The sequence below is a fragment of the Durio zibethinus genome, chromosome 27, assembly GCF_047325235.1.
Source record: "Durio zibethinus cultivar Kanyao isolate XHJ-2024 chromosome 27, ASM4732523v1, whole genome shotgun sequence".
In the NCBI taxonomy this organism is placed as follows: domain Eukaryota; kingdom Viridiplantae; phylum Streptophyta; class Magnoliopsida; order Malvales; family Malvaceae; genus Durio; species Durio zibethinus.
Window position 1 is genome coordinate 3148807 of NC_143188.1, and position 18650 is coordinate 3167456.

General features: G+C 28.7%; 2 protein-coding genes across 5 annotated transcripts; one reads left to right on the forward strand and one right to left on the reverse strand.

The window, feature by feature from the left end:
• Positions 1–10314: 10314 nt before the first annotated feature.
• Positions 10315–14178, forward strand: LOC111280034 (ethylene-responsive transcription factor ERF098-like). Of its 4 annotated transcripts, XR_016334598.1 has the most exons (4): positions 10315–10415; positions 10514–10997; positions 11845–11920; positions 14135–14178. XR_016334598.1 is itself a non-coding variant. In XM_089756220.1 (3 exons), the coding sequence occupies exon 2, from the start codon at positions 10537–10539 to the stop codon at positions 10969–10971; it is 435 nt and encodes a 144-aa protein (XP_089612346.1). In that variant the 5' UTR covers positions 10315–10415; positions 10514–10536; the 3' UTR covers positions 10972–10997; positions 11706–12129. The 4 variants fall into 4 exon arrangements, 3 of the variants coding, with proteins under 3 accessions (XP_089612346.1, XP_022722919.1, XP_089612347.1); XM_089756220.1 differs by lacking the exon at positions 14135–14178 and having other exon boundaries at positions 11706–12129; XM_022867184.2 differs by lacking the exon at positions 14135–14178 and having other exon boundaries at positions 11845–12129.
• Positions 14179–15398: 1220 nt separating this feature from the next.
• LOC111279982 (ethylene-responsive transcription factor ERF096-like) lies at positions 15399–16434 on the reverse strand. The gene has a single exon (XM_022867085.2). It carries the CDS (start codon positions 16088–16090, stop codon positions 15656–15658), a length of 435 nt encoding a protein of 144 aa, XP_022722820.2. The 5' UTR covers positions 16091–16434; the 3' UTR covers positions 15399–15655.
• Positions 16435–18650: the final 2216 nt, after the last annotated feature.

Consider the following 18650-nt stretch of genomic DNA (forward strand, 5'->3'; position numbering starts at 1 on the left):
ATATTATAATAGTTTGGCGACTCCGCTGAGGAGTCCAAGAGTCAAGCCAATAATTATTTGAATTTTCTTAATTTTTGGTTTGCTTGGTCTTCAATTATTCATTTTTTTGTTTGTATTTATTTTTATTGTTTTTTATTCTTTGACTTGGCTTGTGAAAATTATGAACAAAAATATATATATTCTTTCACACACATTTCACATGTATGTGTATCACATGAGCTTTATACCCAGGCTCTGTCTACCTTTAGAAGGAGTAAAGTACCTATGCTCTCGTGATATGATAATCTTCATAATAGCTAGCCAAATACTCTTACTTAAATTGAATCATTTCCGTGTGTAGCATATGATAGGCAAGGATTGGAGTGTCTTACTAGTTTTGTGATAGACAATGATGTGAGAACAATTTGGGAACTTATAAATTTAACCCAAACCACATGTTGTAAAACATAAAAAGCCAACCTTAGGATAGAACCCTATCTACCCATCATTAGAATGTAACCCTAGTTAGGACATATGAGTAGACATTTTGAGCTTCGTTCATATCAACTTTATGATTAATTGATCTTTATTTATTGTTAAGTTGTTGTATGTTGTATGTTGTATATGGTATTCTAATCTAGCCTTACTAATATATGTATTCATCCATGTATCATAATGTGACATGTCAATACATGCATTCATACATTGTCTATGCATTCATTCATTCATGCCTATAGGATTCTTAAAAATGGTCAAATTAGTAACATGAACCTCCTAATTGTGATACATAAGGTTCAAGGATAGCTCGACCGTCTAAGAATCTTGCTCAAACAAACAACCATCAATAAAATACTAGTGCTTGAGCAAGACAGATAGAACAAAAAAATGTAAATCATCTAGAAAAAATAGAGAAGGCCTAAGAAAAGTTTGAAGAAAAGTTGAGTAAAATTTTAAAAGCCTTAAACAAGTTGAACAAAGGGAAGGTCATAGAAGAAAATGCTACCTAGTAGGACCATCTATCACAAAGATATGGCAAATCCTCTATACCCTCTTAGTTATAGGTCGCATTAAACCCAATCTACACAAGATGCACCACTATAGTAGTTTGCATACCCTACAGGGTATACATACCCTAAAATGTCATTAGCTTCAAACCTAGGGCATTACTAGAGTTATGTAAATCCAGTCTTTACTAAAAAGGTAGTAAAATTAATACTAATCCCTAACTTGAATGATCTAGAAGAGAAAGAGAAGCTAAGGTTGAAGGTAGTAACGACTTAAAGGGCTCAAAAACTGAACAAAAGATGAACTTGTTGGATGAAAGATTGTGAGCAGTGGAGGGAATTGGCTTTTATAGTTTCATAGATGCTGTTGGACTCTATATAATCTCAGATGTCATTATTCCTCTAAAGTTCAAAGTATCAAAGTTTTAAAAATATGATGGTACAAAGTATCCAATAACCTACATTACTATATACTGTCGAAAAATGGCTACTCATACTAATAATGAAAAACTACAAATGCATGTTTTTTAAGATAATTTTATTGGCTCTACTGCTAGATGGTATATCTAATTGGACAGGACCTGCATTCACTTTTAGAGCGAGATGGCCCTCGACTTCATTAGTCAATACTAGCATATAATAGAACTAGCTCCTGATCGCCATTCTTTGCAGAATATAAAGAAAAAGGTGACTGAATCTTTTAAAGAGTATGCCTATAGGTGAAAAGACATAGTTATTCAAGTTCAGCCACCTTTGATTGAGAAAGAGACTATAGTGCTATTTGTAAGTACTTTAAAATCTTTTTATTATGCAAAAATGATAGGAAATGTAATGAAGAACTTCGCTCATATGGTGATTTTAGGAGAAATTATTAAAAATGTTATCAAGAGTGGTAAGCTCTAACAAGAAAAACCACCAAGAAAGAAAAGTTGCTAAAAGGAAAAAAATCGAAGCTCAAGCTATGAATTTTAATAGGCAACAATTCTAAAGCTATGCTCCATATACACCATTTGTTCATCTTGTTTACCACCCCACAATTAATAGTATTGTACAGGTCTCTTATCAACTATATTTACAACCAGCTTACTAACTATTAACTAGCATTGCAAATGCCTGTATATATGTCTAGTCATATCACTATATAAGCTTATAGGTCTAACAACTAAGTGAGTGGTTTAAAAAGATCACAGAATAACTAAGAAAGGGCTTATATTGATCCTATTCCCATGACTTACACTGAGATATTCACAGAATTGGTCAATAATTACTTGGTATCTTCAGTTATTCTAAAACCATTGAAACCACCCTACCCCAAATGGTAGGATGCTAATGCCACATGTAATTACCATAATAGGAATATGGGTCATTCTATTGAAACTTGCCCTACTTTCAAACACAATATGCAAAGTTTGATGGAAAAACCTTGGCAAGTTTCGACAAATCAAAAGGGCTGGATGTTAATAAAAACTCTTCTCCTGATCACACGGAGGTATAATTTTGGGAAAGACAAAGATGTTAAGGCTAGTTGGATGTTGCTTGTCATTCTAAAATTTCTTTTAGAGTAATATTAGGATTCCTTTTATGTAATAAGATTTCATTTTTTACCATTTTAATAAAAGGCAAGTTGATGCATTCATTAGATTTTCTCTTTCACTCCAACCACTGTTCTATGCTTAGTTTTTCCCATGCTTTTATTTCCATTCTCAAATTCTAAATGATGAATGTTTAAACAATGATAAACAATAATTCTGATATTTAATTTTGAAAATTCATTCATATTGATCTATGAAGACTATTGGAGTAAAAGAAATAAATTGCTAGCATATATGAAATAGATATATCTTGAAGATATGCAGTCCTTTATAATGATCCATAAGTTTGTCCCTTTTCAATAAATGATTTTCAAAGAAAGTATTCACGTTTGAGATGAAAAATGATCGTCTTTTCTTTTACCATTCATAAAATCATTTATTGCTACCATTTTTGAACTTATTATGATTTTTTTTCTAAAAAAATCCCAACCAATGATCACCCTCTATACTGGGAGGTAAATTTTAAGAAGAACATATTTAAAAAAAGAAAGAGATAAAATATCGTAAAAGGCCACAAAGATCGAGAGTAAAAAAAAAAAGGAAAAAAATCCCTTTTACTAAAAAAATAAATAAACGAATGCCACAAATGATTTAAGACAAAGTAATAATAATTTTTTTTGTAAGGAATAAGATGAATGAAAAAGAAAAAAAATAGTGAAATGATGTGGAATTATGCAAAGTACTAAGTTGCATCATATGATGAATAATGATCTTTTGGTTTAAACCCTTTAAATATATGTTTTGAGCCTATTTTATCCATTTTTTTTATGATCCCTAATGATGATAGCCTATATTACAACCCTTAAAAGTTGATTTTGATTAAATGTGAATGCTCGAATTGAATGATCATGTACTGAGCTAAGGCATGCGTGTAATAGAGCAATGGAATCATGCTATATTCTCGTGTTTTAAAAATTGATGTGTGGGATATATCAATAATGGATAAAGTGAAAAAAAAATGAAAAATGAAAAAGTGAAAAAAATGAAAGTGAAAAAGTAAAAAAATGATAAATGTGAAAAAAATGAAAAAATGAGAAAAATATGAAATGAGAGAAAAAGAAGACTCAAATTGAAAACCTAAAAAGGTGATTTGTGTAGAAAACTATCTAAGTTGAGAGTTAGATGAACAATTCAATTATGAAAAATCAATGTCATTCGAAGATCTTCCAAAGCTAGGACAAAGTTTGATGAGCTCTAAAATGATTTCGATAGTCAATGGAATGAGTTTTTGAAAAATAATTTTGGATTAATGTTAAAAATTGTCTGAATATTCATTATTTGGACAATACCATCCCTAGTGATATGCTTTGAATTTATTATTTTGCCCATTTATTTTTGTACTAGACTCATTCTTGTATTGATTACCTTTTTCCCAATTCACCTTATACTCTCTTATTTTCGCATCCCCAGAATAAATCGATGAAATGTATGACTGCATTATATTTTTCATGATTTGAAATGATAATTAATGAATGATAATGTTCATAAAAAATTCTTGCATTCTTTTGAAAAGAAATCCAAGATGATAGGGGTTAAAAAAATGAAAAGATGAAAGAAGCCTGAGATGACGATAAATACGGTGTTGGATTGGTCAACATAGCCTGTGAGTTATGATTAGATAATGGAAATAATGTGAATTAGTGGATGAAATTTGTTCTGAAATTGTTAGTGCTGAGAAACTAAAAAGAGAAATGTGAGATGGTGGAGTCTTGAAAACCAAGTTACCACAATTAATTAGAATTTCATGACATTAATGTTAATGATATCTGCATTTCATGCATTACGTTTGCATTGTAGTTTAAATAATACATGTATATAATTTGGTGAATATTTAAAACTTTGGTTTAGCCATGCACTTACATCATGTAGTGAACATTTGAATCATGGTTTAAAGTATGGTATTTGCATTATTGTGAGAATCTAGACTATTGTATTTGCATCATTAAGAAAGTATTTGCATCATGATCATGACATTCATTACATACAAAATTTTGAATTTGATGAAAAATTGAGAATTTTTGTGATAAAAAATTTTGAACTTTTGGAGGAAAGACTTTTAAGATAAACTTGGGAAACCTCGAATTGAAAAATGTTTTATAAGGAAAACATTTGGAATTCTAAAGTTGTGGAGCCTTTTAAAGAAGCATTTTTAATGTTAATATTTAATTTTTAAATGAGAATTTTTAAGTTTTAAATGAAATTTTTTTAGTTTTAAATAAGAATCTTTAAGAAGTTTTAAATGAGAATTTCTGAGTTTCAGATGAAAATCTTTGAATGAAAATCTTTGTCTTTGAGTTTTAAATGGGAATCTTAAAAATTTATGTGAATCTCCAAAATTTTTTGAATCTGAATCTTCGAAGTATTAGATGTGAATCACCAAAAGTTTTCGAATGAGAAGCTTTAAAATTTTAGATGTGAACTCTTAAATTTTTTGAATGAGAACCTTTGAGTTTAGATGTGAAATTCTAAAATTTATCAAATATGAATCTTTGAATTTGAATAAGAAGCTTTGAGTTTTGCATAAAACCCTGAAGTTTTTAAATGAGGAATATCGGATGTGAAACACTAAAATTTTTTAATGAGAATTTTTTAAAATCTTGGAAGTGAATCCCTAAATTTTTTTTTAAATCTTTAACTTTTAGGTGTAAATCTAAAAAATTCAAATATAAATCTTTAAATGTTGAATGTGAGCCTTGCAATTTTGATGCAAATCCTTAAATTAAACTTCAAATGTGAATCTTAAAATTTTGTGAATCTAAGTTCTTGCAAATCTTAAAATCTTGTGAATTTGAATTCTTGCAATTTTGAAAATTCTTGCGAATTTAAAAATTTTCGCGAATCTTTAATCCTTGCAAAATAAAAATTTTGAGAATCAAATTCTTGCTAATCTAAAAATTCTTGCAAATATGAAATTTTGTGAATCAAATTTTTACGAATCTAAAAATCCTTGCAAACCTGAAATCCTTGATAACCAAATTCTTGCAAGCCCGAAATCCTTACGAATATGAAATATTGCGAATCAAATTCTTGCAAATTGAAATCCTTTCAAATCTCTAAATTAAACTTTGGATGTGAATTTTCAAAAGCAAAATTGAAAATCTTACGAATCTAAGTTTTTGTGAATCTCTAGATTAAACTCTGGATGTAAATCTCTCAAACGTGAAATTGAAATTCTTGTCAATCTAAAAATTCTTACGAAACTGAAAATTCTTGTGAATTTGAAAGCTTTGTGAACCTTTGAACTTTGTGAATCTTTGAATTGCAAACCTTTGAATTTCAAAGTGGTGATTATTTGAACTCAAATTATGAATCTTTGAGTTTCAACTTACATTAGTGATTGTTGAATTACGAAGTTTTTGAATATTTTAAATTGTGGATCTTTGAAGTTTCAAGATTTTATTATTATTGTTAAGCTATACCCAGATATAATGAATATCTATATCTTTGCACAATTCCTGTTTCATAGAAAATGCTAATGAGTACTAATAGAAAAACTTTACATATTCTCACTTTTGAAAGATTAAATGCCTACAACTCTTTCTTTTATATCAAATTGTGACATTTTTTATATAAAAAAAAAATCAAATGCCTCAATTACCAATACTAAAATCACAAATCCCTTTTATATTTGCTTGAAACCTCAAACCCAATTACAATCTCTTTTCTTTTCATTAATTTAGTAAGTTTTATATTACATTATTGAAGCTTGTTGCTATCAAGGAGTAAGCTTAATATTTCTCAAAAAGAAAAAAAAAAGATTAAGCTTAATATTTTTTTTAACAAAATTTTAATCTACTTTTAATCTTTTGATTCTTTTTTATTTAATTTATATGAAAAGAATGTTACATGTCCTAAAAATCTACCTTTGACCTCTATATCTCTATCTACTTAACTCATTTGAGTAGGATATTACATGCGTGACTTATCAAACCCACAACCTTCAAAAATCGTATCACATGCATGTCATGTCATTTGAGTTAATACTTAATTAATATTTATTTATTATAATTAATTTATTGTATTATTGTAATAGAAAGGAATGGAAAGTGAAATGCTTCAATTTAGTGTTACTTGTATACTAAAACTAGAGAAACATAACAGTACTATGAAGACTTGTGTTATCAAAGATACAAATATGTAACTAGTTATCCAAAATGTTTACCTTAATAAATACACATAATTAATGAGTTTTTCACTTAAATCCAGATGAAGATCTAAAGAGTGAGGTAAATGAATAAAAAAAATAGTATATCTAATAAGACACCATAGAAGTTAGAGTTTAAACTCTATTTGAAAAACTTTTTAGTTCGAATTTTGATATTAGCAATATGAGATTTATGAAAATGGGGGAGAATTTTCTTTTTTTTTTTGGTTGGGAATAATGACTCAAATCTCATAAGAGATTTTTTTGGGATTGACCAAATATTGCTTGATGGATAAGAAGACTTGCAAAAGAAAAATTACAAAAGAAGAATTCTAAGAGAAAGAGAATTTTTAATAGATAAGTTTAACTTGCAGGAGAAAAATTTTAAGAGGAAATGGATTCTTAATAGGCAAGGTTGACTTGCAAGAGAAGAATTCTAAGAGGAAAGGGATTTTTAATAGGCAAGTTTATATGGTTATAAACATGTGAAGTCTCTACATGGTTAGGTATAAGAAAAAAATATAAGAGAGTTGTAGAGTTTTGTGAGATAGACACCCCATAAGAGTACTAGGGATTTACGTCTTATAAGTGTATATGTTTAAATGTTTGGGAGTGGACTAGAGGAGATTGAGAGGGTTCATATAGGTATGATGTATAGGTACATATGGGTATGCGTTTGGTTGTATTGAAAGGGTGCATATGGGTATGTGTTTGTTTGAGTTGAGAATACTTCATATGACTAGAAGAGATTGAAATGGTCTATAGCTATTGATTGTTGAGTAGTTGATATGTTTTTATGTATGTTTGTAATTCTCTATAACTAGCGGATCTTATTTCTCATCCGTGGACGTAAGTCTATTAGACTGAACCATATTAAATTATTGTCTCTTATGTGATTGATTGATTATTTGATTTCACTTCCATTTGTGTGATTAGATTGGGGCCTTTTGGCCTAATATTTTTGTGTAAATACCACTTGTATACAAAATGAAAAATGATTGAAATTTTCCAGATTCAAATCCAAGACTAAGTTAAAAAGATTTATACGAGAAAAAATCATAAAATTTTTAATTAATTGAGAAACTATTCAACCTACATATTTAAATTCTAATAGCTAGGGGTAATACAATAGTTCTTTAACAAAGGATTAAATAAAATGATTCTAGATTACCATAACTTTTACAGGGTCAAAGAAGCATTATAATAGCATGGACTTCCAAACCAAATTGAGATGCCATTTACCATATCATTTAGAGTCTTGTCATGTCTTGAACATTCCATGCCAATTCTTTCCTCTCTTTCCCCCTCATGATTCATATTTTCTACATATATATATTAAATTATTTAAACGTGTGACCAAATTTTAGCCAAAAAAAAAGAAAACTAGTGACCAAATATTAATCATTTACAAAAAGAAAAAAAAAAACAATTTTAAAGAGTAGAGAGGAACAGAATTTAAAAAGATTTAAATGTAATTATGATAAAAAAAAATAAAAAAAATCAAAACAAAACAAAGAGAGGAAAGAATTGGTTATAAAATGGAGCAAATGGCCACCTTTTACGACGAGGATTGTGCCTACTTTGTGGTTTATTATGTTTTAAAAGAAAGTGAAGAGAGACAATTTTGATTTTTCTACGATTTTTCCACGAGACCCAGAGTTTTGAGTTGTCGAAAAGTTTCGGTCATGGTCAACAGGAAATCAAACCAAGGATTAATTTTTTAACAGATATGCGAGGGGCTCCGCCATCCAATTTCAGGGCCAAAGGTTTTTGAACAACCTCAATTTGATTTTCCAGTTAGTTACCATTCAATGACTTTTCTTACCTATTTTCCAAAATTGTCAATAGATGAAGGCAAGTTACACACACATGGTGAGGCTAACAAACTAAAAGAGAATTCAAAATCTAAATTTTGCATTTCATTTGGTAGAAAGAAAGAAAGAGAAAATAAAAAAATTAATCCAATCATTGATTTACAAAATAAGACACACTATTATGAATTTCAACAGTTAAATTAACATTTTTTTTTTGCATATTTATCAAAAATTTTATATATTTCTTTTTTAATGAAAAGAATACATGTTCCTTTCTATTTCTAATTTTAGAAACTAATTAGTTTCTTGAAATTGTATCATCAAATATTTAAAATAAAATTTATTTATGTATTATAAGTTAAGATTTTATAACTGTAATTAAATTATATAAAATAGTCATGATAATTTTTATGGAATCCAATCCGTAAGATCAAAATCCATTTAAAAAAGACGAATTTCTGTTAAATCGACATTAATTTTTAGTACATGAACATACTCATCTTTACCATATATGGGACCGATGGATATCATTGTTGGCTGCATAGATGTGACCGATGGATATCATTTGTTGGCTGCGTATTAACGAACGGTTTCTATTATTCTCAATAATTTTTTTTTTATTGGATTTCATCGATATCCTTTCCAAGCTAGTAATTAATGGTAGCTTCAAAAAAAAAAAAAAAATACAGGTCAATACTGAGTTTGAGCAGGCGTAAGTGGGCCTGGTGATTTATAATGGGCTCTTTCTTTCTACACGACAAAGATATTTTTCAATAATAAAAGTTTTTATTATTTTATTTAAGTATAAATAATACATTTTTATATAAATTTATAATTGATATTTGTTTAAATTTTTTTTAATTAATTTCTCGTATTTACTTTAATATTACTATTAACAAATCACAATAAAAAATTATATAAGGATTTATCACTTAAAAATGTGAATTCTATATAATTTTTTTATGAATCTTATGTAATATTAAATTATAATTAATTAATTTTATTATAATAATTATAGGTCATATGTTCCAATAAAAAATATACTTTATATGCTATAATTTTATGTTTTCTACGTAGTCATTATTTTATTAAGAGTAGTGCATAACAGTCAACATTGAATGAAACGTTATATTGGACGAGTCATAATGTGACAATATTAAGTAGCGAAAGAAATCTATCATTCCATATGGTAAAATTATTTATTTTCTTTTGCGTTCCTTAACGATTTTTTTTAGTGAGATTTCGAAGGTGAATCTTCAACTTGATATATACTATGATTTAAAATTTATTATTTCATGAGCATAATATTTATAATTACTGATAAATATATCATAGATTAATATTTTAACGGGAACATGAAATTATTTAAATCTTATCTTATTAATTATATAGATAATTGAAATTTAATTGTAAATTTTTCATTTTTATTTCAAATAAAATAAAGAGATTGAGGAACGCATTTTATTTGATAGCGGGTATCAAGAATTCTCTTACAAATCTATCTTCAGGGAGGTCAGGTTGATGGAACATAAATTGTGTGCAAGAAAAGTCTATTAACCAATATTCCGTTCCTAGGAAAGAGCAAAGAATCCAAATCACATTTTAAAAATGCTACTAATTAATAAATGGAAAACACATTATCACCCCTTTTGAATTCAATTTCTCGTAAAGCTTTAACAATCGAATTTTTGCAAAGCCACCAAATCTTCATACTACAAGTCAAAGTTTTTATGGTCAATCCACGTTCTTCAGGTTCACCGACATCCGTCAGATCTGGGTTGGATCAGTTCACCAAATATCTTTATACTATAAATAATCAGAAATTAGTGAAACGTGGAAGCCATCAAATGCTTGAAGACAATCACAATTGAAAGCTAAAAAGGTAAGTCGATTAAAAGTTAATTTTAGGTTGAAATAAGAATAACTATAGTTAGGGTTTTTTTTCTTTCTTTTCATTGTTTTTTTTTTTCTCTTTATTAGATTAAGGAGAAGGGGAAACTAGCATGGAGAATCCAAATCAAAGTAAGGAAAAGGAAGAGAAAGGAAGAGAAGAAATTCGATATAGGGGAGTGAGGAGAAGGCCATGGGGAAAATATGCAGCTGAAATTCGGGACCCTTCAAGGCGTGGTGCACGGTTATGGCTAGGCACATTTGATACGGCGGAGGAGGCTGCTCGAGCTTATGATCGCGCAGCGTTTAGCATGAGAGGCCATATGGCTATCTTGAACTTCCCCAATGAGTATTATCCTCAAGTGATGGGGGGATCATCTCCTTATCCATCTTCTTCTGCTAATGCTGGTAAGAGCTTTGAGCAAGGAAGTTCATCATCAAGTGGACAAGAAAAGCAGGTTTTTGAGTTTGAGTATTTGGATGACAAGGTGTTGGATGAGCTTCTTGAAACTGAAGAGGAGAAGAAGAAAAGAATGCAAGATTCATAATTCTTAATAATGTTCAATGCACTCTGGTTGGTTGAAATTTCTTTCTATGCCTCCTTTTCTTTACAGTAGACTACAAGTATGAATTTCTGCCACTTGATTATGATATATATTGAATCTTTTTCCCTGAACAAAGGTTTTCTTTTTTTTCTAATCCCATTTTTTGTTCATTTCTCCAAAGAGGCAATTCATTTAAGCAACTTTTCCAGTGACTGATTGAATTGTTTAACCTAATTTCATACTGAATTTTCAACCAACTAATTAAACTTGAACAAAAATGCAGTTTAAAGTGTTGAACCACTATATAGAGAAACATTAATTGAAGATGGAAGTAACAAGGAGGAAATTAGTGAAAAATGGTTTTTAAGGCACAATATACTCATTGATACGGATTAATTTTTTGCACAAAATGGAAGTGAAAAAATGATTGCTAAAATAATGAATTTGATTAATTATTGCTAGCTGCAAATGTTAGATCAATGCAAATCTTAAGTTAAAACAATTGCAGTTGTTTTACATATCAATAGATGGTGTTAAAGGACCCCAAGTTTTTCAAGGAATTTGTTTGAACCTAGTTGGCTTCCTACATATTTTACACAATGAATTTCTACTGCCAAAATGGAGAAATTAAGTAGAATAGGAGACCACTAGCAGCAAGTTTGGGCAGTTGGGGGATAGAAAACCAATTAACAAGATTTCCATATTGATTCCCCTTAATGAATTTTTCTTGTTAGCAGTTGCTGTATAAAACTTGTTGTGGGAGGAGACGCTCAAGTCAGTAAGCAACACCATAGCTTACGGAGAAATGTTAATTTTCTGGTATGAAGTGGAATGACAAGCAATTTCCAATTGATTTCCTTTGTATTTGATTGCCAGGCAATTTAGTGAAGGCAAGTTTTGGTGACAAATCCAGGCGTAGTAAGAAATTGACATGGTACATCAACAGCACCAGGTGAAATTTAAGATCTTTATGACTACAGTTTGATTCTTGATTTACTGAAATCATGTTTCTAGAGAACAAATTGGGAATCTTACAACAAGTATAAGGCTTTAGATTAGTTGTCGATGTGATGCCTATGGTAATAACAGATGAGGATTTGTCTTAAAGTTGACATGTAAGAAATTATTCATCAATCTCCAAATATTATCCTCTTCAGACCATTGCACGTCCAGTTGTCCCAGTACCCCTAAAAAAGAAGGTGATATCTGATCATATAAAGAAATATTTTGTGAAGATAATATTCAGAATCTTCTTTAAAATTATCTTCTAGCATTCTGTGGAATATCGCAGTGGCGGTGATCAGATATATGCAAAGCAAAGGCCATCAGAATCAATGGTGACAAATTACAAAATTAATGCCGTCTTCATATACATACATACATACATATATATATATATATAAAGAAGGTCATAATTGTTGAGAATAATGATTTAAATCTTATAACAAATTTGTTTGAAATTATTACATATTATTGATGGATAAAAAGACTCATAAGAAATAAAGTCTAAAAAAAAAGATTCTTGATGAACAAATTTATATGCTTATAAATAGATAAAATTTTTATAGAATTGGGTATGAAAAAAAAATGTAAGAAAATTGTAGAGTTTTATGAGATAAACACCTATAGGACTATAGAAGATTAATGTCTTTATGGGTGTAGGTGTGTATGTTTGAGTGAACTAGAGAAAAATGAGATAATTCACATAGGTTGTGTGTGTATGTATAAGTAGACTAGACGATAAGATAGTTCATATAGGTATAGTGTATTGATGCATATGGGTATGTATTTATTAGGGTTAAAAATATTTCATAGGATTAAAATAGATTGGGAGGGTTTATGAGTATTATTATCGTGTAGTTGATTAAGATTTGTTTGTTTGTAATTCTCTAAATTAGTGGAACTTATTTGTTATTTGTAGACGTAAACCAATTGGGTTGAATCACATAAATTATTATCTTTTGTATAATTGATTAATTATTTTATTATGCTTTCACTAGTTTAGATGGTTAATTGATTAGGGGCTTTATGTTTAATAACTAGTTTCAGAATTATCATGATCCTACCAGTAACATAAAGATAAAAGAAAAAATTATAGATATTGAAATTCAAATTTCATTTACGCTAATGCATCTTTTAAAGAGAGCTGCACTAAATTCTTCAAAGTTACTTTTTTATATATTAAACACGCATACATTTATCCCATATATCCTCTAGTTGAAGGATCTTGAATTAGAGGGAAGTGAAATTCTTATTCTTGCGCCTGCAATTAATTTAGTTTTTACCTTTGGCTTGCATTAAGAAAAAGTATACTTGAAAGTTTCAAATCTACTTAGATTTCACAGGAAGATTAAAAATGGCTGGCCACACGTGATGAGGTTTTCATATAGAAAACGCTTTGCATATTCTAAGAAGCTAGGTTTGGGACTCTCGCTATTCTCCCTTCTGGATACCTTTGATTGATATACAATATAATTGTGCTAGAAATTTTGGGGTTGATAGAAAATGATAGGAGTATTTCTTTGTGGGCTGCGCCTGTCACTTGGAACTTACTGAAAGCTATAGGAATATGCTTGTGTTTTAGCAGAAAACAAAGGGTTGGAGTATGTATAGACTAATAATTTACAAATTCTCTAAATTAATAATAGTTTTTTAGTATATAAAGTATACGCCGCAAATATCACATTAACAGCAACATCAACAGCTAGAAAATCAATGTAGTGAGCTTGTATAGATGAGAGCAAGCTAGAGAGAAATCTAATTATTGCTGGTATAAATTTGGAGCAATTCTTTGTGAGTATACATTCATTTGAAAAGTAATTTTCTTTTGACAATGTTACTCGTTTATATTTAATGCATTATTAATGTATAAATTTTATATATTACCTAAAAATAAGATAACACCTTTCTTTAATAAATAGTTTTTTAAAAGAATATTAATTTTTTATATATATTAATTTTATTTACTCATTAATAAAGTGACATTATCTAATTCATTAATAATGCATAAAATTTATATATAATTCATCAAATAAAAAAAGGCAATCATTACCTAAAGCTCTAGTTATGTGCAATTTGGAAAGGGTCCATCAAATATAAACTATTTAATTTATTTTGGTAAATATGAGTAGCATGCACCATATAACATATGTTTTTTTATTTGAAGAAGTGCATATTCGGAAGCAAATATCATACATCAATCAATTGAGTCAGATGCTCGGATTCTACAACATATGTTAATTGGACAGCAAATTGATATTGTAAGTGCTTATATAGCAACAAAATGTTATGCTACTTGAAAAAAATATCTTATCTTATCTATTGTAAAGGAAGTTAAATATAGCTGATCCCTAATACTGCATGGTCTCTTTCATTTCTTTTTTTTATTCCAAAATCTGACAGAAGCAGAATATCTGCTGCAAATAGACAATTCAAACAGAAATATAAATCACAAACAGGCTAACGAGTATCTAATGCTAGACTTTCACATAAACTTCATTTAATACTTACTTCAATGGATGCATACGCTTGCAAAAGTTTCTGTATGATTCATATTTCATGCATTCATCCAAAGGCTATATAACAAGTACCTAAAACTTTCTACAAGGCAAGTAGGCAGAACATATTTCATCTAAAGTGACAAAATACCAATGAGAAAAATAAGAATAAGACTATTGAAAAACATACCCCCATATATATATAAACATATATAAGATGTATATACATATAGGTTAGTCAGGATATAAAAGCATTACTAATTTACAGCTGCAGGTTGATTCATTTGAAGTTGATATTTGAATTAACTTGATTAAATTATACTCCCAGCTTCATCCCATTATATTTGTCCCCAATTGATTTTTGTTATCAAGCAAATTCAATTTTTACTTTTTTTTTAATAAAATCATAGAATTGTAAAATTTTTAAAAATAAGATTTGCAAAAATTGAATTTCAAATTTTCGAAAAATATGTTTTAAAGTTTTAGTATAATATTATATATGTTTTAAAAATTAATTGATTAAAAATGAATTTAGTTTTACAAAATCAAACATAAGCAAACAAAGCGAGATGGAGAAAGAACTATACCATATCATGAATTAGAAGAGAGCCCAGCTAGTGCTGATGACCTTTGCTTTAGTACAGCCATCACAAATATTCCCTTCTTTCGTATCATTAATAGTTTAACATATAGCATCAAGAATTAAGTTCAAAATGAGTGCATATCTGTCTTAATATTGTTTGTCCCTTGCTACAAACATGTTCATGGTTTTGTAGAAGGTTTAACAACTAAAATTAAATTATGAAAGAAGAAAAAGCACTTATAAATTATTCAATGTGTGTCTTGCCAAAAATTTTCTATATAAAATATAAAGGAGGAAATAAATGGAAAATCAAATTCATTTTGCATTTCAAGTAACAGAAATTGCTTGAGGTAATGATGATCTTGACCCACATTTATAAATAGTGTCTATTATTTAGAATTGAGATAGTGACAATATATTTCCAGATACATGACAAAACCAGAGGCTTCACTCTAATTAATGTGTTGGTGGAAAATATTTTCCTACGAAAATAAGTGCTTTAGTTATCAAAGGAAAAAATCAAGAAAGACTTTCAAGATACTTGACCAGTTCAATTAAGAAGCCAAAGAGCAGTTTTCTTCTTCTTGATCACCACATCACCATCCCTTCACATTTTCTTGCCCTTTTTCTCTTCATTTTCAAGGAGTTCTTCAAGCAACTTATCATCCAAATACTCTATTTCAAAAACCTGTTTGCCTCTCTCCGTAGTTGCAGATGAAGAAGAAGAAGAAGAAGAAGAAGAAGAAGAACCCATGGAAGATGATGAACCATAGTGAACATTAGCGCCGCCACTACCCATGGGATACTCCTCCGGGAAATTAAGAATTGCTAAGTGACCTCTCATGGCATAAGCGGCTCTATCATAAGCTCGAGCCGCCTCCTCAGCTGTGTTAAAAGTCCCGAGCCAAATACGAGCACCGTGCCTATTCGAGTCGCGTATCTCAGCCGCAAACTTCCCCCAAGGCCTCCTTCGTACGCCACGGTATCGAGTTGTCTCGCCTCCGCCTTCCTTGTCTTCCTTGCCTTTAGAACTACCCTCCATGGCCAAAACTAAAGCTTGTGACTATGTAGTGAAAGTTTTTTGTATTATCTGCATGGCTCATGTGAGTGAAAATAGCATTTTATATGGATGAAAAATAATACCCCTTTTGGGTTTGGCAGCACTTTTGGGTCCTCCAATTAAACACGTGGAGGAATCCCATGGCTGAGAATTGTTGGCACGTGCTTATCAGAAACTTCGATAAGTTAATTTTCTGTCCAATGTATCTGGATGGTCAAGCTGATGGCTTTGGAGTTTTTTCGAACCCTTTTTTTCTTTCTTCTTTTTTTATTATTATGGTGTAACTTTTTAATATGTTTGATTCTAATTGCATTGTTATTTGTCTTTTATAAAGTAAAATTTTGAAATAAAATTTAAAATTTAATTCAATTAATTCATATATTTTTTTAAAAATAATATTTTAATAAATCTAAAATTAAAATTCATATATAATTTTTTTTTTTATTTTGAAACTACATCTCTTATATAAAAAATAAGTTGATAAGAAACAAGGAAAGATATTTTGGCTTAATGTCACAAGAACTTGTCAACTTCATTACACGTGAGATAGTTTTTCAATTAGGTCACGTCGCTTACGTTTCTTTTGTTTTGTATTTTCCTTTATTCGTTCTGTGGTAGAGAAGCTAATTGAAAGAATTCCTGTTCAGTATCTTTAATTCCTCGTTCAAAATAGAAAAAACGAGTGTACTCAAATCTAAAATTTAGTTATAATTCTTAAATTAAAAAAAAATTATTTTATCCTTGATGAAATTTTTAAATTTTACAAATGATTTTAAAGAGTTATCATATAACTTTTTAAAATATTACACATGATAATTTTTTTAACACAGTTTATAAAATTTTAATAGAATTTAAAAACTTTACTACAAATTAATATAAAAAGAACCAATTCAATTTTAAAATGATCAATTAGGTTAAATAAAAATTTTCATTTTTGTTTTGAGCCAAATGAACTTGATGTACATTAAATATTAGTGTATACTTCCGAACTAGATTTTCATCATGAATGATAATGGTAAACATAGTTACAAATCCTTATTATAGTTCCTTTTTTAACTTTTTATGCCTACTTTATTAAAAAAAAATTTCTTTTCTTTTGATTATTCACTAAAAAAGGGGGACGTAAAAGTGATTTTGAAAGAAAAATGTATGAAATGCATAAAAATGCATGACTTTCGGTGGTAATTTATAAAAAGATGAAATAAGATAGTCTAATATATATTTATGTATTTACATCAACCACCAACTATGTTTTCTTGTCAATCCAAACCATTGAATGTATCCATATAGTTTGCTTTTCATGCAAATAATACAATTCGGACTGCTTCTTAACTAAAGCAAATTTTAATTAGTCCACAAGCTTAAATTTTCCTATACTAACTTTTAAGGTTGCACCCTTAACATCCACTTGATTATCTTATATCAAATCAAATTATCATTTAATATTAATAATATGTAAGTGGGTTCTCCTATTAGACAAGTAATACAATTGGGATTGGCTGTTATTTTTCTTTGGTTAAGTAAACTTCTTGTCAAAGTAAAATTTTCTAAAACTTTTTGAAAGCGAGTTCTACATCAATTCAAAACCATTTAATTTAATTCAAGTTGGATTGGCTTTTAATTTACTCATTTAATTCAATTCCAAATTGCATGATCTTTTATGGCAATAGTTATAGTAAAAAAAATTGTTACCTTTTTATTTGTTTATTTTAGTTAATTTTTTTTGTCAAAGATTCAATTTTAAAATATTTTGAAGTTAGATTAATCTCCAACTGTCTTGGTTAATAATCACATTAGTTAAGGCTATCTTAAACATTTTATTTTACAAAGAAAATCATAATCTAAAGATAAAAGAATGGATTGCAACTGCTTAAATTTTAATTCCAAACCTACAAGATATCATCTCTTAAAAATTGTTATATGAATAAATTAAGCGTTAAATAAGTTGGCCATTAAACTCTATTCGAAGTTCTCCTGTTATTATTATTTTTTTATTCTTTTCAAGCAGATTTACCATATATAAAATGATTAAAGTTTTATTAATTCTTTTAAGCCCTAATTAATTCATGAAAATTTTGAATAAAAAATAGTTTCAATAAACATTAGAAAGAAATGAAATCAAAAGTAGTAAAATCGAAACCCAATTCTATATGACAATATATTACTGGTAAACATCATCTAAAATATTCTCTTATCTTTTTCTTCATATTTTTGGGCCCTTTTCTTTTGCTATTTTGAAAAAGAACAAAAAAAAAAATCCTAATTTTTTATTTATTTAAAATTAAATAATTTCCGTAGACTCGCATAAGCTGTGACATGAAAACACTAGTATAAAATCAAAATGAAATCAGAATATTTGAAGCAATTAACTTTTTTAGGTTCCAAAATAGGTAAGAAGATTTGATTCGTGATATTGTTGTAGTGTAGGAATCCGAATTTTAGGTAATATAAGCACAGTTAAGGGGGACCATTAACCTGGATTAGTTAACCTGAGAAGAGCAAGCATCTATCATTTTTATTATACATCTATTGAGGTCAAAGA

What these genes read in the sequence shown, in the direction of transcription:
- LOC111280034 (XM_089756220.1), top strand. Translation starts at nt 10,537, where the DNA reads ATGGAGAATCCAAATCAAAGTAAGGAAAAGGAAGAGAAAGGAAGAGAA.
- LOC111279982 (XM_022867085.2), bottom strand. Translation starts at nt 16,090, where the DNA reads ATGGAGGGTAGTTCTAAAGGCAAGGAAGACAAGGAAGGCGGAGGCGAG.